This window comes from Myodes glareolus, chromosome 5, assembly GCF_982192425.1.
Source record: "Myodes glareolus chromosome 5, mMyoGla1.1, whole genome shotgun sequence".
Taxonomy (NCBI): domain Eukaryota; kingdom Metazoa; phylum Chordata; class Mammalia; order Rodentia; family Cricetidae; genus Myodes; species Myodes glareolus.
The window spans coordinates 36,006,086-36,028,109 of record NC_142030.1 but is presented as its reverse complement, the minus strand read 5'-3'; the positions used below and the strand labels follow the sequence as shown (position 1 = coordinate 36,028,109).

Sequence of the window (22,024 nt, the reverse complement as noted above, 5' to 3'; positions counted from 1 at the left end):
TGTCTGTGAGTTAAGATATAGCACATGCAACTCCTCTAGCACCAGGTCTGCCTGCACAGTGTTATGCTTCCTGCCATGATGACAATGGATTAAACCTCTGAACTGCAAGCCAGCCCCAATTAAATGTTTTCCGTTATAAGAGTTGCTGTGATCAGGGCTGGAGAGGCAACTCAGAGGTTAAGAGCACTGGCTGCTCTTCCAGACATCCTGAGTTCAGTTCCCAGCAACCACATGGTGGCTCACAACCATCTAGAATGAGATCTGGTGCCCTCTTCTGGCCTGAAGACCTACAAGCAGGCAAAATACTATATACATAATTAATAAATAAATCTTTAAAAAAAAGAGTTGTCATGGTCATGGTGTTTCTTCACAGTAACAAACACCCTGGCTAAGACAGTTTCCTTGAGTTCAATTGACACATCTCAGGCTGAGAACCTGGACCCCTCAATTTGAACCCTCTGCCTCAACCTGGACTCTGGGTAGAGCAAGTGCCCATCACAGCTTTATTCACCAGACTCATCTCAGATGCTCTTCAGCTCTCGATATACCAAGGGTCTGGTCTCCCATCCCTAAACATTGTCCTCATTTGTCAGGGGGCTCAGACAGACCTGGAAGGAGCCCGAATCTAGGCATTGGTCTTGACCAGCTTCAGACCAAAGAAGATAGACATTTACTCTCAGCCCCAGCTGCATTTGGAGCAGCAAAGGAGCTGAGAGCCAAGGCACTGGCAGTGCTTAAGAGGTTATGATGGGAATCTTCTGCAAGTGGTGGGTGCTGATTGCCTAGCACTGAACAGAGAAGTAGGTAATATGCAAATGAAGACAGCATTTTTTGAACATCCTAAATTGTCTATTGGGTATGAATTTTGCAAATATTAAATGTATTAGCAGTAATGGTGGAGCTGCAGAGAGTTGTACCTTCTCCAGAATGCACGGTGAGAGCTACCAATAATGTGGTGAAACTTGTGGCCCTTTCCAAGGTCACGGCTCTTGTGGCCAGCAGATGTCAGCCCATGCATCTCTCTGTCCTTTTGGACTGGTTTGGTGATCCACTGAGTGTCGGGATTACTTCTGATAGCTTTATGGAATGGATCAATGAAAATAAACTCAAAAAATTTGTATGTGAAATCTTTGCCAATCCAGTAAGAATTCAGGGCTCTCAGAGCCCCCACACAGCTCTCTCCTCAGCAGCACACCAAAGACTTCAGGCAAACTTTAACTGATTAACACCATGATGGACTGGCCTGCCATAAGTTGCACCCTTAGGAACTGGGCATCTGCAGCTACCACGGAGGACATGAATCCTGTATATGACATGACCTTGCTTGGCCTTGTATCCCAGCCTTCTTGCTTTGTCAGGCCAGGTGGAGCAGGGAGCCCTGTGCAGTGCAGACAGTTGGCAGTATTGCCAGCAACGGACCCTCAGGAGAAAATGTATCATGTTGGACTGCTTCTTCCTCCATAGCTCCTGGATGTATTTGTATGCACCCATCATCTGATGACTACCGCCAGAGGAAAGGAAGAAGCCTTTCTCCCACAATCCCTTTTCAAGGCAGCATTTAAAATAAAGATCTCTTGTTCTGCCTGCATGGATGTCTACAAGTCAGAAGAGGGCACCAGATCTTGTTACAGATGACCGTGACCCACATGTGGTTTGCTGGGAATTGAACTCAGGACCTCTGGAAGAGCAACTGAGCCATCTCCCCAGCCCTGACAGGCAGTATTTTTAAAAGCTCCCAGTGCCAACTAAATCAAAGTCTCTGATGATGGACTCAGATGCAGACATTTTGAAAAGCCCCAGGAAATCACCTGGAGGGTGTGCTGTACAGACATCACAATCCCGGGAATGGCAGTGTGTTTGCCTCCTTGCCTTCTCTTCATTGTCTTGCAAAGGTGGAACCTGAACTCTGGGTAAGGTGAGTGTCCAGCGCGACCATGTGTTTCTTTAAGCAGTCGGGAAGTTTCTGGGCGGTGGTGGTGCACACCTTTAAATCCAGCACTCGGGAGGCAGAGGCAGGGGATCTCTGCGATTTTGAGGCCAGCCTGGTCTGCAAGAGCTAGTTCCAGGACAGTTATGGTATTACACAGAGAAACCATGTCTTGAAAAACAAAAACAAACAAACAAAAGAAAGCAGTTGGGAGGCCTCTGAGGCAGGTCTTAGCATGGTTCTGTGGTTCTGCTTTGCTTTTTGACAGGGGTGTGCTCCAAGAAGTGTGCGTGCGTGTGTGTGTGTGTGTGTACCCATATACATATATACACATATATATACATGTATATATACATATGCACAGTATACACATACACATATATATCTGACTTCACTGTGCTGCCAGCATCACAAAGTACATTCACAGAACGTCACTGGGCGAGATAACCTTAAGGGATCACCGTTTGTGACGGTCCATGAACATCACATCATATTCTGGCTCTATGGTTCTATGTTTAGTCTGTGGGCAAGGAAGAGAGGTGTGTGATTCTGTGTCACTCCCTAGATCTCTGGGGCAGACAGCAACAAAGCTAAAATGCTACAAGATCAGTCTTCAGCAAGCAACCGCTTGTGAGGGGCAGAGGGATGGCAAGGTGTGTGAAACACGCGGTCACCCACGCGGCAGGTTTGTCTATGCCCGCATGGCTGTCTTACATGTGTGGTCAATTTTTAAGTTGAGTTTGTTTTGGGGAACTTTACTCACACGTTTTCTCACGACTTTTCGCTTCCTAATCCCTCGAAGACAGTGCCACGCCTGAGGGGAAGAGACAATCTACATGGCTTGCAGCTTTGCAATTTTGCTGTAAAGCTGGCATGCAGACAACTACAGCAAAAGAGAAATGCAGCTTCCACGCAGAACTGTCCTGCGGCCCTGCTGAGATCAGCGAGGGCTGGTGGTGTGGAGGCTGAGCAGTTCCACGTCCAGAGTTCTACGGCAGAATACTCCGGCTGAGAATGTCTCTGAGAGTCCTACTTCATCTGCCTTTGACACCGCTGCCCTCTCAGCCGTCAGCAATTACTCGACTGTCATAAATCAAAATGGACCCCTTCTTCCTCTTCTCTCTCTCACACAGATGCCCTTCTTTGTACTGAATGACTTGGATCAACAGGAATAGATTGAGAAAGCCTCATGTTTTCCCTCCATAACAGTCCAGAGCCAAAAGGAGTTGATCTTTGTGTATATAAAACCTCTGCATAGGCCATGGTGTTTTGTGCACAAGCAAGGAAGTGATGGAGTCCTCAGGAACGCGGTTCATTATTTAAAACGGGCAATGTGCGATTACTTCCAATGCGCAGTGGGATGTGAAACAAAGGGTCACCCTGCCCTTATGGTGGGTTTTCCATACCCACATGTCTATCTTGGGTGTGCAGTCACTTTTCAAGATAAAAGTCTGAGTCAGGGCCTTTACTTTTGCTTCCTTTACTTTGTGTTTCCTGATGCCCTGTCTCACTTTCTCTTACCTATGCTTTCCCATAGGATGTTTGCCAGAGGGAAGACCAGGCTGTTTTCTGGAACACCAGCACGTTGCCCCCTCTTGAATTAGACACTGAGCTCACCCAGGGCAGCTGTTGTGTCTGATGGCAACCCGGGCTACAGAAGCTTAATGAATGAATGATGGAACCCGAGTTACAGAAACTTAATGAATGAATAATGGAACCTGGGCTACAGAAGCTTAATGAATGAGTGATGGAAACCCAGGCTACAAAAGCTTAATGAATGAATGATGGCAACCCGGGCTACAGAAGCTTAATGAATGAATGATGGAACCCGGGTTACAGAAACTTAATGAATGAATGATTGAACCCGGGCTATAGAAGTTTAATGAATGGATGGTGGCAATCCAGGCTGCAGACGCTTAATGAATGAATACCAATCTCAGAATGATGGTGGAGTGCTTCAGACTGCACTAACTAGCACAGCACAGATAGACTAAATTCATCACTGATGGTAGGGCTGAGTACCCGGGGCCAGCTGCCTAGGCCAGGAACGTGGGTACCATCAGGAAGAGCCGCAGGTGTTCTGTGAGGACAGGAATGTGACAGGAGACTCTCACATTCTCCGTGCCTTCTAGGAGTCACCACTTCCCCCTCTTGCTTCCTTTGGCTAATGTAGGGTTAGAAGGGGGGGGCCTCAAGGGGTCCTGAAGAGTGTCATGTGAGGGTGTGAGAAGTCACCCACAGGAGGAGAAAGCCAGAGGAAAGGAGTGGATTTGGGATGTTTCGGGGCATCCACAGGGTACTGGTCATGCATCTGGCTCCTTGGGTAGCCTAGGCTGGGAATAGCATCCTTAGGCCCAGGACAGGGAAGGAGGAAGAGAGGCACAGCTACCACAGCAAAAGGAAGACTTATAGGTTTTCTTTCTAGCCCCTCCTCTGGGCCATGAGGAGGAGGAGGTTCCCATTCCAGGTAAAGGAGGCCCCAGGTGAGCTGTTGGCCAGGTGCCTGTTATGACACTTAATATTCCCCTGGAAACAGCTCCTTGGAATTTCCCAGGAGCCTTTGGGTAACCATATAGCCCATGGGTGAGGGAGCCAATCTCCCAGAGGAGGCCTGGAAGACTTGAAATTGGAATTACAATACCTCTGCCTGTAATGGAGCAGAGATGTCCTGGACTGTGGATGCTGTGGCTGTAAATGATGATGGGCAGGGGCCAAGAGCCTCCTCTTGGCTTCACAATCAGATCTTCTGGTGAAGACTTTTGGGGACTTTTCTTCAGGAATTCTGGGACTTGGAAGACCCTTAAGCAAAGCCAGCACGGGGCTCTGTGGACAAAGTCTGTGATCAGCTTGATTGTGTTCCCCCAGAGTGCAGTCTCCACCCCTTCCCAGGGCCACTGTGGGTCTAATGTGAAGTGAGCAACACTCCTGTCGCTGTGGCAACCTCTTACCCGGCTCTCAACCCTCTTAGATTTCCCATACCCCATGCCCCTGGCTGCCCCTCTGGGGATGAGAGGCCTAAAAAGCTTTTCCCACCTCCAGCCAGGCACGCTGTGGAAGTGTAAAGAGCAGGCTTCAGGTGGTGAGGGGCTGTGAGCCCCTGGTCTCCCTTAGACCGGTGGCTAGGGGTGGGGTTGGGGCGTGGAGAGGAGCGGGATCACTCATAGCCGCTGAAACCAGGGTGGATAGGGATGAACAGAGGCACCACAGCATCCAGCTAAAGCCAAAGGTTGGCACCGCTGCCCCTCCCATGGCTCAAACCATCGCTCAGAAGGGAATCCCGGAGCTGGAGTGAGGGAATCAAACAGCAAGAGTGTTGCAGGTGTACGGCCATCCACTAACCCCACTGATGGCAGCCACAGAGGGGTAGCAAAGGTGGGGAGGTGGCACATGGAGGCTAGCTGCTGCCAGTCTGCGCCATCACCCTGCCCAGCTCAGCGTCACAAGGCGCCACATCTTTCCAGACCTTTAGCAGACTTTCAGGGAGGTGCTAGCACCTGCTGAAGACAGGAGGCCAAAGAAGATGGCAGTGAATTCTCTGTACCTCCAGCTCCGCTCTGCAGCTGCAGGCCCCTTGAGAGCACCTTCCCTCTAGGGCACCCTGCTGGACAGTCCCAGCTCCTTCCAGCCCCGGGCAAAGCTGTGCATCCTACTGTCACCCGAGTCCCACGGGTTTTGAGTGGCTGACCCTCAGGTCATACCTTGAAAAGCAAGGGTTAAGGGTGCTCTGTGTGCCCTTGTACAGTGTGGGGGGTACTGCTTTACACAGAGGGAGGGTCACAGAAAGAAACAAAACAGGCCTTCTGTGGCCCCGGGAGAGAGGGGACCTGATCCAGTGACATCTCTGATGAGTGCTGCAGAGGCTGTGCAGATGATTGTGAATGTCCCAGGTCCTCGGGAGGGCTTCCTTGATGAGGTTGACAAGGTCTGTTTGAGCTGGAATCCAGAGCAGGGGACAGGCAAGGTTTGGGGAGCTGCATGTGAACAGAGGCTGGTGGCCAGAACTGTATGCTTTTGGCAGCTATCAAGGATGCAGGTCCAGTGGCTGCAGGTCTTCTCTGCCCGTGACCGCCACTTTCTGTGTGGTCAGGCCTCCCCAGCTCTTTGCCAGGTCCTGAAGCTAACTTTCAGCAAAGTCCCTGGAAAGGTACTGGAAGCTGGTGCTCTCAGACACTTCCTTACTCCTCTGGATCTGACTGTCTAGTACCTGAACTTGGCTGCTTCCTACTCCCAGATAAAACTGCTGTGGAACATCATCAGAAAGGGACAGTAGGAAGAAGTAGGTCCCTGACCCTGTCCTTGGCTCCATGGTGTCACAGAAGCCTGCCCCATGCCCCCAGATATGAGAAGGAGACAGACCTGATGAGCCTTGGTGTTTTAGTTTCTCCAATTATGTGTGTGTGTGTGTGTGTGTGTGTGTGTGTGTGTGTGTGTGTGTGAATGCAGGTACCGGAGGAGGCCAGAAGAGGGCACCAGAGGCTGGGGCTAGAGGCTTGGGTGCTTGGCTCCGAACTTGTGTCCTCTGAAAGAACCAGCATGTGCTCTTAACCCCTGAGCCATCTCTCCAGCCCCCAAACTATGGGTTTTTTTTTGTTTTTTTGTTTGTTTGTTTGTTTGTTTGTTTTTTAAAGACAAGGTCTCAATCTTCTGCCCAGGTTGGTCTCAAACTAATTAATTCAAGTGATCCCTGTGTCTCAGCCTCTCGTGTCATGAAGACTACAGGTACACAGCCCTGCACCTCCCTAAATATCACTTTTTGTCCCTGATAAGATGACATTAGAGAATCTTTCTCCATGCAGGGAGTATGAAGATGCCATAGACTTACATAGGTTTTCTTCCCCAGTGAAGAAAACCACCATGACCCCCAGAACAAACAGGACCATTCTTGATGAGTTCTAGGAAGAAAGGGAGTGCAAAGGACAAAGCCTCCTGCCCAGTGTCCAGGGACTGAGCCTGCCAGTGTCCCTTAAGCATGCACACGCACATATACACACATGGTCATGTCACCACCATCAGAGCCTTGCGGGACTTATCAGGGACCCACTTCTGAGACTACCAGAAGCAGGGAGTCACTGAGCATGCGTAGTCACCTCCCTACCCAGGACTGCTATTTAAAAGTGTGGGGGGATCCTGCTGCTGCACACTCACTCCCTTGCGCTTCATCGGACATTGAGCAGTCGATAGCCAGAGAGCAGCTCCAAGCTGTACCTACGTCACCCGGCATGAGAACAGGCAGCCACTGGACCAGGTTTCAGTGCTGAGGATGGAGTAGAGCTGGAACTCTGGGGACCAGTCCTGGAGCCATCTATGCCCTTAACTTCTCTGAGAGTCTTACCATGGACTCTCCTTCAGGGCCCAGAGTCCCACCAGGCTTAACACAGGATCCCAGCCTTACAGCCAGCACTGTCCTGCACAGCCATTGGAACAGCACTCAGATGGTCTCCACAAGAGCCCAGCTTCCATCTGTGAGTCCCACGGTGAGTTCAGGGAGCGTGTGTGTGTGTGTGTGTGTGTGTGTGTGTGTGTGTGTGTGTGTGCAGAGACGAGTTCCCAGCCCTTCCTCCTACCCCCACTTTGACAGGAGATAGAAAAAAATCTGAGCTTAGATTAAAGACCTGGGGTATCACTGAACTTCTCTGAGCTTTCCCTTACAAATTGGCTAAGAAAAGAGGGTGTAGGCAATGTCTTCATCTGCAGAGATCATGGACGGACCAGAAACGTAGGCACTGGTGACATCTATCCTTTGACTAAATGTCCTGTGGAAGTTTATAGGAAGGAGACATGCCCAGATTTTCGATTTGTACAGACCCGAGTGGGATATTGGGCAGGACAAAGAGCAGACCATTCCCTTTCCCTGGGAGATATCCTTCTCAGTTCCCATATACTAACCTCCCAGGACAAGGACCTCTTAGCAGGGACCCCTGAGGAGCCTAAGTTTTCTTTCTAGAGGAAAGCTTTTCTCCCTCTTTTGTCAGACTTCAATGTCGATCCTCAATTATGTTACAGGGGTTTCAAGACCTCCCTTGCGACTCGTGATGGGGTGTCTGTCCCTACACTGGGAGGGCAGTGCCCAGGAGCAGGGTCTACTCAAGGTCACCCAAGCCATGTCCCTGCTCTGCAGCCCCCATCTGTCTTGCCAGCTTTCGGCAGGTGACCTGAGCCTTTCACCTTGCACTTAGGAGCCCAGCACCTGCATGCATATGGGGACTTGGGGTTAAATTTTGGAAGGCCGGGACTTTCTCCTATGGCTTGGTCATAGCTTTATACCTGGACCTGAGCTTCCCCCCTTGCCTTATTAGGAACTTACTCTTCCTTGCCAGGGGCATCTGTAGGTGATGCCCTCCTTTTTCTCTCTCCACAGGCATCCGGACCTGAGGCTGCTGCCTGGGTCCCCTTCCCCACGGTCGATGTCCCAGACCATGCTCACTATACCCTGGGTACGGTGATCCTGCTGGTGGGGCTCACAGGGATGCTGGGCAATCTCACAGTCATCTATACCTTCTGCAGGTGCCTGGTTGGTGGGGCTGGGTCAAGGGCACTATGTGTATCTAGCCATGCAGACAGGGCAGGATACAAGGGCGAAGGGTCACCCGGCTCTGTCCAAGGCACCTTAGGATGGGCAGAGAAGCAAGGACCACACCTTCTATCATAGCAGGTCTAGGCATCAACTTTTAAGCTGATGAAAATGGGAAAAAATAGCAGGGAACCTTGAATAACACACACATGCCCACTGGGCTTCAGGCATACCGTGAGGTAGGAAGGTACTCCAGGACCTTCAGGTCCCTGCTCATTCTACCCCGCTCTAAGTTCACCTCTGTCATCCTCTGCTCCCAGAGGAATCCTCCCTCGGCCTTGAAAAGCATCCCTGGACACCAGGATCCTCTAACTCGCAGCAGCCAGTCCTCCCAGTCACCCTTGCACCCCTCCCCTCTGTCCTGCTGGTTAAAACTGGCAGGCTAGAAAGTTAACACAGACTTCAGACTCCATCACAGACCCGTGGAAGGACTCAGCCAGCCATTTATTCTCCCTGAGCCCACATGTCTTCTCTGCAACACAGAACTGAGGCTTGCCCATCACTGTGATTCCTCCTGTTTGTGCATTGATTGGAAAATGAATCCTGGCTTTGCAGTTTCCTGAGTTGTGGAGGGAACCAAATCCTTTTGTGAGTGAAGGTCTCAGTACTCTCCTCTGGAAAAGAGGACCATCATGTCTCCCTTAGGAGCAAATTTGAAAATGAATTGTGCTAGAGGAGGGTTGTGGAGGTATCTGTCCCTTGGGCAGAATCACAGGTCTTGGGCTCTTTGCCACCTCAAGAGTGAACAATAAAGGAACAGGCTGAGTGGGGTAGGCCCAAACTGGGCAGCAGAAGGAGGAAGAGGAGAAAGAAGGAGGAAGGGAAGAAGAGAAGGAGGAGGCCCAAAAGGATAGTAAGAAGGTGTCAGAGCAAGGGGTAGGGGTAGCCGAGGACACTGTTGGGAGACTGGGGCCAGAGGATTGTCCAAGGAGACAGAGGGAATCACACAGAGGGAATAATCTTGGGGGTGAGAAGAAAGGGGTGTGACCGAGAGCCAGCCTCCTGGGCTGCATCGTTGTTTCTGGAGACCCTGTTCCTCACTTCACTCTGAGGGACCGACCACGGGAGGTCCCTTAGTCCATATTAGTCCAGGTGACACCTGCTGGACTGAGAGACACGCCTGTGGCCCAAGAGCCCCAGCCAGGGTCTTTTAATGTGTGTGGGGTTGTATTGTGTGCACAACATGTTTGTGTGCCCACGGACATTTAGCGTATCAGCATGAGTGTGCATGTGCATGCATGAGTATCTGAGGGACAGGGCAGGCCCCCATAGCTCTGGAGGGAGTGGGAAGCATGCCCTGCCTTCCTCTGACCTCACAGGAGCAGAGGCCTGCGGACACCGGCAAACATGTTCATTATCAACCTCGCCATCAGCGACTTCTTCATGTCGTTCACGCAGGCCCCGGTCTTCTTTGCCAGCAGCCTCTATAAGAAGTGGCTCTTTGGGGAGACAGGTAGACATTCGAGTTTTTGTTTTGTTTTGCTTTTGCAATAGGGAGAAAGGGGTCTTAACAGACAGATGCCACGGCGGTGGAAGGTGGTACAGATGAGGTGGTTTGCTCTTGCTGGGCACAGCGGGCAGCACCCTGAATTCTGTGACTGAGTGAAGAGGAAGATGGGATTCTGGTCTTGATATCCCCGCCAGCCTGGCCAGATGTAGCAAACCAGCAGGGTGGAAATGGCTCAGTCCTGTATTCTGGGAGGCAGGGAGGGAACTGAGTTTGTTCCATCCTTTGGGAATTTCTTCCCAGGGCCTTAGGGAAGTGGGTCTACCCACAGGTTGCGAGTTCTATGCCTTCTGTGGAGCTGTCTTTGGCATCACTTCCATGATCACCCTGACAGCCATAGCCCTGGACCGCTATCTGGTGATCACACGTCCACTGGCCACCATCGGGATGGGATCCAAAAGACGGACGGCCCTTGTCTTGCTAGGTGTCTGGCTCTATGCTCTGGTTTGGAGCCTGCCACCCTTCTTCGGCTGGAGTAAGTGGGCTGGTGCTATTGGGGGGAGGGGCAGGTAGGCTGAGAGAGGAAGTTTAAAGAAAGTTTGGGTTGGCCAGCTGGCAGAGGGTGTCATGGATCACCTAATTCTCCAGTCAGGTGGGAATTCAGGGGCACCTGTCAGCATTGGAGGAAGCTCAGAGTGCTTTACCAAGGACTATGGGATCAGTCAGGGAGGCTATCACCAAATATGGGGTCTATTGGATGGAAGCCAGAGATGCATGTTTAGTGCTGGCTTTGTAGTGTGTCAGAACAGCCAGGGGCCTCAGCAGGCAGGACAAGCAGCAAGGCTTTGGCCCTGAGGATCATGACCCTGGACCTACAGAGGGGCTAGCTCCAGTCAAGGCTAAACTGGTGTCCCCGCTAGAATCAACGTGGGAGTCTCTCCTCACATCTCTCAACTGCCTCTGGCTTTCTCAGTTCTGGGCATGGTAGGCCTATGGCTGGGGCCAGGTCGTATTTAGGAATCCCAAGCTCCACATTTGAAGCCCCTACCGAACAAGGAGACTTGAGCAGCAGCACAGGAAAGGCTGAGCCCCTGCCCCGGCTCTCAGGTGCGTATGTGCCTGAGGGGCTGCTGACGTCCTGCTCCTGGGACTACATGACCTTCACGCCCCGGGTGCGTGCCTACACCATGCTGCTCTCCTGCTTCGTGTTCTTCCTCCCCCTGCTTGTCATCATTTGCTGCTACATCTCTATCTTCAGGGCCATCCGGGAAACAGGCCGGTGAGTGTGCTGTGCGGAGCTGGACCAGAGACGGTAGGGTCCCCCCAGCAGAACGCACTCAGATGCGGGTGGATTAAGACCAGTGAACTCCCGTGCTTGTGGGATGAGGGCACCTAGGAAAAGTCCCCAGAGACAAGGTCCCCTGAGGAGGGCTCAAAGACCGCAGTCCAGGCAGAACCACAGCAGGAGGGCCGCTGAGGCTCAGAGAAAGGACTTTCTGGAAGTCAGAGCTGCCTGTGTAGGAAAGGATGACCCCCTCCAATATGTCCCCAGTAGCCGTGACCCTGGTACTTGCTACAACCAAGATGCAACCTTCCTAGGGCCTGCGAGGGCTGCGGCGAGTCCCCTCGGCGGCGGCGGCAGTGGCGTCGACTGCAGAGTGAGCGGAAGATGGCCAAGGTGGCACTGATTGTCATCCTCCTCTTTGTACTCTCCTGGGCTCCCTACTCTACCGTGGCCCTGGTGGCCTTTGCTGGGTGAGCAGGAGCCATAGCACTGATCTAGGGCACAGATCCAGGTAGCCTCTCCCTCTAGCCTGAATCAAACCAGCCATCCTGACACCCTAGGTCTAGCTTGACAGTCTTACCCTCCCCAAGCGACACACCTCTCCTCACAAGGCTTATCCAGTTCCTGGAAACTTTGGGGATATATTGAGGGAGCCCCGGCTAAACACAGATAGTCTGGGGACTTTCCATCTGCTTGGGAACACGCAGATATTTCTGAGGTTCAGGTTCCTTTTTAGCCTGAGCCATAGACACACAATCAGAGCTGCTGCTACTTAAGAACGGACCGCTAAAGAGGTTCTCTCTAGTACCTTCTGTGGCTTGAGTCCAGTAACCATGGCACCTTCAGCAGGACGGGCACAGGCTAGATTTTCAGAGTACTTTGTGAGGATGAGATTTTGGTAGTTTAAGCTATTTGGGTGCCAATCTTCTTGAGTAGAAATAATGCAGTCTCCTTTAGGGGTCTACCGGAAGTTTCTCTAGGACATCCGAAGGGGACAGTGTACAAGATGGGGGGAGGGTTTAGCAGCATTTTTGCATGAGAGGGTCTGAAGACCTGGGACAATTGAGTGACATAGAGAGGTATTGTGAACTCCACAGACTCTAAGGGACAGTGGGACTTAGTCACTGAAGGTGTGACATGTCTTCCTCCCAGAACCTCACCAGTACTGCCAGTCTATTGGTTTAGGCTGGATGGCATGGTTTAGTCTGGCCTGAGCAGAGTCAGCCATGGAGACAACTGTGGGTATGAATTAGGAGACCTCACACCTTCTCTGTCCTAGGTACTCGCACATCCTGACGCCCTACATGAGCTCAGTGCCAGCTGTCATTGCCAAGGCTTCTGCCATCCACAACCCCATTGTTTATGCCATCGCTCACCCCAAGTACAGGTGAGGCCTCCTCCAACCTCCGGGTCCACCTAGGGGCGTGGAGGGCCTGAGCCTACGGAAGGTAGAGATTATCTGTCTCTCTGATTTCTTATATGTGTACTAGTTGGGGGGTCACGAACATCTTGGTGCAGCTAGCGCTGCTGCAAAGGGTTTGAAGCGTGCTTCCCTCTTCTTCCCCATATATACAAGCTATCAATGGCTACCTGCGTGGAAGCCATTTCTAACTACAGAGCTAGGTCATAAGGCAGCCAGGGCAGACCCATTAGCAGTACTTCCTATGCAAAGGCGAGCTCCCAGGCTGTGACATCCTGCAAAGACCCCAGCAGGGCACGCTTGCTTCCACCAAGGCCCCTGGCAGCACGCTGAGGTAATGAGGTTCCAGCTCCAGTAAGAATGGCAGCAAAGCACCGATGTGGACCCTCAGAGTTGTTTTCAGTCTGATGACGTCAAACCCTTGTTAATCTCCTGATGTAAATCTCAGTCCATCCAGCCCATAGTACTTAGGTGTATCCATGGCACCCATTCCCAGAGATGTGGCCTAGGGCGACCATGTTAGGACTTGAGGTGATGTCTGGTTGGTTGAACCCACTACCCAAGGCTCTCCTGTGCCCACAACCCCCTGATTCTTTTGTTAATCCCATCAACCCTGGGCGTTTGTGAGTCTCTTTCACCTTGCTGTCTGTCTGTCCCCATTACCAGCATCTGTCTGCCCATTACCTGTATCAGTGTGTCCTTTCCTTTTCCCTTTCATGACCCTTTGCTCTAACAAGCTATGTGACTCCTGCAGGGCAGCCATTGCCCAGCACCTGCCCTGCCTTGGCGTGCTTCTTGGAGTGTCAGGCCAGCGCAGCCACCCCTCCCTCAGCTACCGCTCTACCCATCGCTCCACACTGAGCAGCCAGTCCTCCGACCTCAGCTGGATCTCTGGACAGAAGCGGCAAGAGTCCCTGGGTTCTGAGAGTGAGGTGGTAAGAATGCTGGGCCTTCATCGGCTGAGACCTCACCTTTCCTTTCCCAACCAGGCTCAGAGACTTGGATCTAGTTGGTAGAATCACATATTAGACTGAGAGACATGCCACCTCTTCTAATCTCCAGTACATCACCCTCTGTGACAACCAGGAATACCCAGAGAGAAGATTGTGCGGTCAGAAATCACCCAGCAGTAGTCCAATCTAAACATGGGTATCGGCGAATCAATCCCACACCAGTTATGTTTTAAGGGGTTATTTATTTTGGGGGGTAAAACTTACATACATCATAAACCGTCAGGAAGGGAGCCTAGTCGCAGGAGCCGGGAGCAGGAGCCAGGAGCAAGCACCGGAACCAAGAGCCGGAACCAAGAGAGCCTGATCCGGATATGCTTTTCTTTTTAAAAGAGAAATATACCACGCCCCAGTGGGCTGGTATTTCAGCAGCTATTGGCTGACGGAGCGGAAGTCGCTCCCCGCTGCACTGTGGGCTCGTATTTCAGCGACTATTGGTTGAGGCAGCGGAAGTTACTCCCACAACACATGGGCTTTCTAAGTCACCTCTTTCCCCATGGCAAGAGCTGACCCAGGGTCCTTGTTCCTTAATACTAAACTACCACCATATAGGAGGTGTGAAGAGCTACAAGGTGCAGGAAAGGGGGAAGTACTAGCCTGGGATCAGACCTGGCTTCAGGCCTTGATCCACCCCATCCTCACTGTGTGATCTGAGAGCCAGCGTGGCTGGACTGCCCAGCTGTCTTCCACTGCTCTATCCTTGAGGCCTTCTGTTAAGCTGCAGAGCTTCCTGGGATCTCTAAGCCATTAATAGAAAATGAGGAGTCTGTTTTATTTGCTAACAGAGGCCTTGACTCTCATGAAGGCCACCTATCTATATACCCACATGCTTAAGCACACAAATAGTGCCAACACCAGTATGTACTTTCCTGGGCTTTGGTGACAACTTTGCAAGTGATGTCATGGGTCCCCCTCAATGAAAGCTGGTGCTGGAGCAGGAGGAGGTGTGAGCATGCTCTAAATAAGTTGTCCCTCTCACCTCAAAGTTGCTCTCCCACCTCCCCAGGGCTGGCCAGACACGGAAGCAGCGGCCGTGTGGGGGGCTGGCCAGCACGCAAGTGGACGATTTTCCTGCAGTCAAGACCTGGAAGATGGGGAAGCCAGGGCTCCTTCCAGCCCCCAGGTACCTGCCAATCTGTGAAAGGGTAGGGAGCCAGGCCAGGTAGCCTATGAAGTGGCCAGAAAGGTAGGCTTGCAGTGTGACCAGGACTCTCAGAATCACCCCCTTCCCATTCATCCCACTTTGCCTTGTCCACTTGGAGGGCTCCGTGATTCCCAGACATCCCTAGCAGGGCATGAGTGTGGTCTGTTACTGGGGGAGCATCTGTGTGTGACTGCGTGACCGCGTGTGCATGACGTGCAGTTGGCTGTGTTGTGCCATGACAGGTGCAGAGTTATAATCATATGTGCTCATGAAGACATGCCGTCTGCGTCAGAGAACGACTCATGCATGTGTGGCCCACGTTCCTGGCATACGCTGCCTGTCACTGTGATGCCTCTGTGTCATATGGGCAATGGGGTGTAGGTGGCGTCCACCTTTCTGGGTGATTCTGATGCTGGACGTACCTGGGGGAGGGGCTGCAAGCTGTGTCACTGCCCACTGCCAATGCCCCGAGCTCACGATGTCACCCAGAATACTTGCAGCTATAAAAAGAAGGCCAGCTGTCAGCCCCAGTGCCTATGGAATGGAATGTTGATGGTGTTAGAGAAGGCCATATTTTGGAACACTGGAAATGCCATGAGCACAGGCGCCCAGTCAGGCCCTCCCCCTCAGCTGGCAGTTCCCCTACCCTCACCTCTTACACATAGCCCCGATCAGCGGCTAGGTATTCTGGATTTCCTTAGCCACTCTGGGATCGCAGGCTTCTCTGGTCTTCTGTCCTTATGCTGTTTCCCTATGAATAGCCTGTCACTGCCTCCGCAATAGGGAAGTTCCTGCCCACTACGTAGTATCCCAGGCACTATGCACAACCACAGAGGCCAGAGTCAAAGCCTGGTAGTGGCCTGTGAAGATCAGGAAATGGCTGAAGACTCTATCTGTCCTGGATAGAGGCAGGACCATGGGGAGGGGCTTTTAGCACCCAGGGTCAGCCATCAGCAGTTGCCAAACACAAGTGATAAACACTGACATCAAGTTGCAAGCACACAGAGGTAACTCTCTGGGGTTCCCTAGGGGAAGGGGCTGAGCTGTCTGCGTGAACATCCTAAGTGAGTACAGTGGAGTGCAGGAGAAGGAACTTGGTGTCCTGCAACAGGGTGTGTGTGTGTGTGTGTGTGTGTGTGTGTGTGTGTGTGAGAGAGAGAGAGAGAGAGAGAGAGAGAGAGATGACTTTGGGAGTGTTCAGAGAGACCCTAGGGATAACACTGAGGATGTAGAAAGGAAGAGAGGCAGGTGGTAGGAGTGGTTAACTGTGTAGGGATCTCCAGACTCTGGGGAACAAGGATCCAGAAAGGGGTTTAATCACCTTTGCAGTGTGGCCCAGGTTCATCTGATGTGCCCCCAGGGAGGTTTTGGTGGGCACAGTAAGCCTGTGAGGTGTACTTCCTGAGGAAGCTGGTGCTACAAGGCAGGAAGAGGATAAGTGAATTAGGGCAGCAAGGATAAAGGGGGGGTGCCAGGCTTCACACACATGTGGGATTACAGAAGAAAGATGAACCGGAGAGGGGGCATAAGAGTCTGAACCTCAGGCATCTATGAGGATATCCCAGGGGTTATCCTGCAAACATCCTAAGATTTTGCTGACTCCTTCTTTTAGGTGTAGTCCTTGAGAAGGTTCACTCCTGACCTTGACCACAGCCTGGCCCTTCTACACAGTTGCCTTTACCTGTTGGTGTTCTCAGATGTGAAGAGGGATTGGAAGACTGCCACTGTGAGACACTCCTAGAGACAAATAGATGTGTATTGTTTATTTTCAGACCAAGAGACATCTCCCCAGCCTGGACCTCAGGATGTAGGATGCCCACTGGCCCCCCCTTCCTTCTGCTACGTGCCCAGGCCCATCACCTCCCCACCACATGCAGAGATCCTGGATTATCCCCCAAGCCGGGAAGCTTTGGAGGTGTCACTGTCTCCGTACTACACTGGACTCAACTCCGGCCCCTTCCCACACCATAAAATTCCTGCCTCAAAGCGTGGTCCTGCCTCCTCAGTGCAGCTGGCACACCTGGGCTCTGCCCGAAGCGTGGACCCAGGCTCTCTCTCCTGCTTCACTTCCGGCAGCCTCCGCCTCTCCTTAGACACTGTATGCTGTGATTGTCCAGGCGATGACAGTAGTGATGGCACTGGGGAACACGACGTTTATTTATGACCGGAGCGTCTTGGCTAGCCTTTGTGACCAGGCCGGACATCTCACTGGTTCAGAAACTTCAGCCCGGCGTCCCCTGCTGCCAGTAGTCAAAAGTTGAACATATACTTTCTTGGCACACCTGAAACACTTCAACCCTAGTTCTCCCATAACATGTCACACTGGGGTCCACACTCACATGTACAGGGGCACTGGCAGGCACATCGGTACCTATCTGTATGTACACTAAGTACAGGTATGCACAGCCTGCCCTTCCTGATCGTTTTGTGTCGGTGATCTAAGTTCCTTCCAGACGTGGATCTGCAGAGCACAGGAAAATAAAAAGCAGGGTTTCTTGTGGTAAACATGTCTATTGGTGCTTCCGTGGAAAAGAAAAGAGGCCTGGTCTCCTTGCCTCCAGCAACTTCCTTTTCTGTTCCCTAATGACTCTCACTTCTGAAAATCCATTTCAAACTGGAGGGGAGCAAATTAGAGGAGGAACAAAGACCAGCTTAGCCCATTCCCTCCTCCCCAGGGAGGTGTGGAGCGCTGCCCAGCCCATGAGGATCAGCTGCTCTCCAACTGGCTTTGGGTCTCCCAGGGGAGGTAGAGGGAGGCTGGCCTTTCCCTTCAAAAACATCTTCCCAGCCCACTCCCTTACCCAGAAGCAAATGATCAGGCAGTGCCAGAGTCCAGAGAAAGAGCCTTCAGCTTCGGGTACAGCCTTACTGGGCCTCCAGGTCCAGGGTCAGCCTCTCTGGGGCTCCAGGTCCAGAGTCAGCCTCACTGAGGCTCCAGTCAAGGGTAAGCCTTGTTGGGGCTCCAAGTCCAAAGTCAATCTTTCTTGGGGCTCCAGGGTCAGCCTCACTGGGGCTCCAGGTCCAGGGTCAGCCCTTTCTTTCAGGTTATGTGTGGCTAGATATTCCCCAGCTGGGAAGGAAAGATAGGTCTAGGGGACAAGGATAGAGCTAGGGATAGATGGGTTATATAGAGAATGGGATGGGATGGGATGGAATGGGAAGAGATGGGATGGGAAGGGAAGGGATGGGATGAGATGGGGTGGGATGGAATGGGATGAAATGGGATGGGATGGGATCAGAAGAGATGGGATGGGAAGAGATGGAATGGGAAGGGATGGGATGGAATGGGAATGGAATGGGATGGGATGGGATGGGATGGGAATGGGATGGGATCAGAAGAGATGGGATGGGATGGGATGGGGTGGGATGGGGTGGGATGGGATGGGATGGGATGGGGTGGGATGGGGTGGGATGGGAAGGGAATGGGATAGAATGGGATGGAATGGGATGGGATCAGAAGAGATGGGATGGGATAGAATGGGAATGGGATGGGATGAAATGGGATGGGATGGGAGAGAGACAGAGTTCTAACCTCCTAGCCCATGAAGATGGGGTTGCATATAACAAAAGGAGGTGGTGAGACCAAGGGAAAGAGTACAAGTCCCTCCCTAACTTCTCTCACTTGCTATTTTTGTGACCTTGAACCAGTCACCAAGCGACCCTGTAACATTAGCACTCTTATGCATCCACGTACGCCAGGCTGGGTGAGGGGGAGCCTGGAGATGTAGCGACTAGGAAATTGCTCACATCCAGGCCTGCATCGAGTCCTCCAGACTAGTGTGTTTGAGAGGGCCAGAAAGAGACCAAACCAAAACCTATCTTCCTCAGTTTCCCGAGCTTGGAGCCAGAGTGAACCTCTGTATCCAGACTCCATGAGATCTGAAGTCTTTCTTGGCAAAAGGCAGGCTTCTGGGGCATCTTAACGCAAATGTCACGCTGACCGAAGCCCCAAGGGGCCAAGGCCCCCACCCAGGGCACGCTGTCTCTGGGGTGTAGGTTAAGCGTGCCACACATGCTTCCTGCCGCTTCTGACTCTGCGTCCTAGCAGCTGAACAAATGGCACTTCTCCCCAACCCCCTGCCATTCCTGCACAGAGGGCACGGAGCCTGGCGTGCAGCACTGGCAGCTGTAGCTTTCCATGCTACTGTCAAGTTTTCCAGGGCACAAATGAGATGGGCGAGCCAGGAATAACTGCCTGGGCCCCAGAGGGTCTAGAGGGCTGGACAACCCCAGACCTAGCTTCAGACCTTTTTCCGCTACTCCAGGCCAGGGCTTTGGATGATGTCTATAGCCACTAAGAGCCCATTATCAGACATGAGTACCATTAGCAGGAGCCCAGGCGCCAATGGGACCTGTGTCCATTCCCTGTGTGACCTTGGAGGATGTGTTTAACTTCTCTGAACCTCAGCTCTGACAAACCAAAGTAGCAGCTTCTTCGGACCCCAAGGAAATGGTTGTGAAGAGCCCTTTTCTGAACTTGACTGTGTTCAAAGTATTGCCATGACATGGTCATTTTTATGTCTGGCCCTGTAACATCAAAGTGAGCTTGGAGCCAATCAGCAGTCTTCTGAACTGAAGGTTTTGCAGACCTGTGGAGGATAAGCCAAGTCCAAGGCCCCACAGGGCCCCACAATGGATAAGGTGCCAACTCATGGTCCTTACCAGGAGCAACAGACTAGCAAAACTCCTACCCAGAGGAGGATCCAGATTGGACCCACTGACTAAAACAAGGGTGTGTGGGCTCCGCAGAGGGCACAGAGGGGACCAGTCCTCCCTGCCTGCCCCTTGGGGATGGGTGTTCTGGGTGCCTGACTCCCCTCCCCAGGGACTATATTAGCCATGTGAGTCATGGTGGACTGGCTCGGAGTCCACAGGCAGGCGGGCCCAGTGTAGGGTTACAGTCCATTTATGGGCGCAGCAAGGGCAGATATCAGTGTCGATGGCATTCACTCCCAGCTATTCTTAGGAGCCTCCCAGGAGCTCTGCACAGCCTGGCCAGGCAGCAAGGGACACAGCAGGCAAGGCCAAGGGTCGGGGTCCTGGGACCAGGAACAGAGATAGGAGCAAAGAAATGGTCTGGAAAGGCGGGGTACATGTGTGTCCCCTAACCTGACTCTGTACTATTTGTCTGCAGAGGAAGCCGCTGCCGTCAACACCAGAATGTCTTACAGTGTGACTCTGACTGGGCCTGGACCCTGGGGCTTCCGTCTTCAGGGAGGCAAGGACTTCAACATGCCCCTCACTATCTCCCGGGTAAGTGTAATTGTCCACAGCCTTCTTCCCAAAGGGGCAGGGCATTCTTGGATGGGGGCTCCTTCATGTCCATCTGTCCATCAGCCAGTCAGTCTGTCTTTCCCCAAGGCTCTTGGAAAGCAGAGCCTGCCCTATTCCTGGTCTGAAGCCTAGGACTGGACTGGTATGATCTTGGCCATCGCTGAATTAGCTCACCCCAGCTTGTCCCTGGGCTTTGCCTGTCTACGTGAGACGTAATGGGCAAATAGTTGGCATTTTGAGCAGAGGAGAAATACTGAGTTTGCAAGGGGGGGTGGGCTTGTGAGCAGAGAATGCAGGGCCTTCTTAAGCCCTTCCCTAGCAGGGTAAGTTTGGGGTATTCCCAAGCTTGGAGTCCCTTCCTAAATGCAGGCAGTTGCTGAGGAGAGAGCATTCTTAGCATAGGGAAGGCAGGTAACAGGTAGGTAGATGGCCAGATTGCTTTCCCAGCTGTCCTGCTGTCATGATATAAGTCCAGGCTAGACTGGTTTCAGGTCTCCAGTGTCCCCAGACCCAAGACACCAGCCTTTCCTCTCCCTGACATAGCGGGCCTGGCAGAAACCTTACATCACCTGGCTCTTGGGCTGAACCTGTATTCCTCACTTGAGCCCAGGGCTGCCTGTCTCACAGCTTTTCCTGACTGGGGCAATGGCCTCTGGGTCCTGTAGAATGTGGTGAGAAACAGCACTGCCCACAGAAATGACACCAAGCATCAGATGGTAGGAGGGCGGTTCCATTGTGCTGGAGAAACTGAGGCCCAGAAATAAAACGTAGACATATTTGAAAGGAAAAGTGGAAGGTCTTTAATTATTGCTGTAGTCCAAGCCCCTAGGCCATAGCTGTTGCTATCTGCTCAGTATTTGTTAACTAAGGTACCCTACAAGTTCTGGTAGATCTGGGACTGAAGGTCCCATGGCTTAAGGGCACTGAGAAGCATACAGGGAACAAGTATAGCCTGCTTGGTGGCTGAGCCCCTGGAAGGACTGATCTGGGCTTAAGGGGAAGGGTGAGACTCCAGGATGTCACTGTGAAGTTAGAGGGTGGAATTTGGCATGGTTGGATTGCCGTTTCTTCCACAGAGCAGCAGAGGCTTGCCTCGGACCTGGGGCTAGCCCTCCGAGGTAGCTGAGAAGCCTGGATAGTGCTTGACAGACGGGCAGGGCCCAGTATTCCCACTGAAGTAGTCTTGATCCTCAGATCACCTTCAAACTAGACATTTAGTGTGGCCTTTGGGGAAGGACAATGCCCCTCCCCTTCCAGCTGCAGATCTGAAGTCTCTGCCCTCCAGACCTACTGCCCTGAAAATCATGGGGCCCTTGTTATGAGGACACCCTAAACCATGTAGATTCTGCTTGACGATGTGGTGACGTAGGGATGAGAGTCCAGGGGCTACCCACCCCCCACTTCGGCTCTGCACAATGCCCACTCCCGCAGCTATGTGCTTACTCCCCGTATAAGATAGGGCCTCTCGCATCATCCTTGTGTGCCCTCTGGCCTCCTGTGCCTAGGATTGAGCCCACCATCCCAAGGCTCATTGCTGGTGCTCCCTGCTCCATCTAACGGGAACAAATTCATCTCCAGGATCAGTGGTACCCAGAAAAGCCAATGACCTCACTCAGGACCTATGTACCACCTGGCCCCACATGGCCAGGGCTTAAATGGGAGCACAGAGGTTTTAAACTAGACAGCAGGAAGAATGTCCTCATTCAAAGAGAGGGCAGTTGGGGTGTGCTGGAAGCTAAAGCTAGGGAGACATTTCCAAATAGAAGCCAGGGCAATGGGAGATCGGCTCACTTCTGATACACACTCCAAATCACCTGAAGCAAGGAGGCCTGAGCAATGGTGTTCAGGTATGGCAGTCTCCTGAAAAATATATCTAGTGGGCTACAGATACCATGGGTTTCGCATCCCAGGCTTGAGCATTTCAGGCCCAGTGCTGATGGCGAGAC

The 22,024-nt window shown here is 52.3% G+C and overlaps 2 protein-coding genes and 1 pseudogene across 11 annotated transcripts in view; 2 read left to right on the top strand and 1 right to left on the bottom strand.

Moving 5' to 3' along the window:
* Positions 1–883: 883 nt before the first annotated feature.
* LOC125391551 (large ribosomal subunit protein eL15 pseudogene) lies at positions 884–1,491 on the bottom strand (annotated as a pseudogene).
* Positions 1,492–6,517: 5,026 nt separating this feature from the next.
* On the top strand, positions 6,518–17,065 carry Opn4 (opsin 4). Its single transcript, XM_087906640.1, is given in 10 exon segments — positions 6,518–7,401; positions 8,286–8,431; positions 9,818–9,951; positions 10,277–10,480; positions 11,053–11,242; positions 11,545–11,700; positions 12,510–12,617; positions 13,405–13,585; positions 14,667–14,783; positions 16,898–17,065. Coding segments are annotated over 10 exon segments (1,545 nt in total). The 5' UTR covers positions 6,518–7,260.
* Positions 17,066–19,678: 2,613 nt separating this feature from the next.
* Ldb3 (LIM domain binding 3) overlaps positions 19,679–22,024 on the top strand; it is a 58,260-nt gene continuing 55,914 nt past the window's right edge. For all 10 annotated transcript variants that reach the window (XM_087906267.1, XM_087906264.1, XM_087906266.1 and 7 more), the window contains exons 1-2: positions 19,679–19,822; positions 19,939–20,057. In XM_087906267.1, coding sequence (XP_087762393.1) covers positions 19,965–20,057 — 93 coding nt within the window. In that variant the 5' untranslated portion in view covers positions 19,679–19,822; positions 19,939–19,964. The remainder of the gene's footprint in view (positions 19,823–19,938; positions 20,058–22,024) is intronic.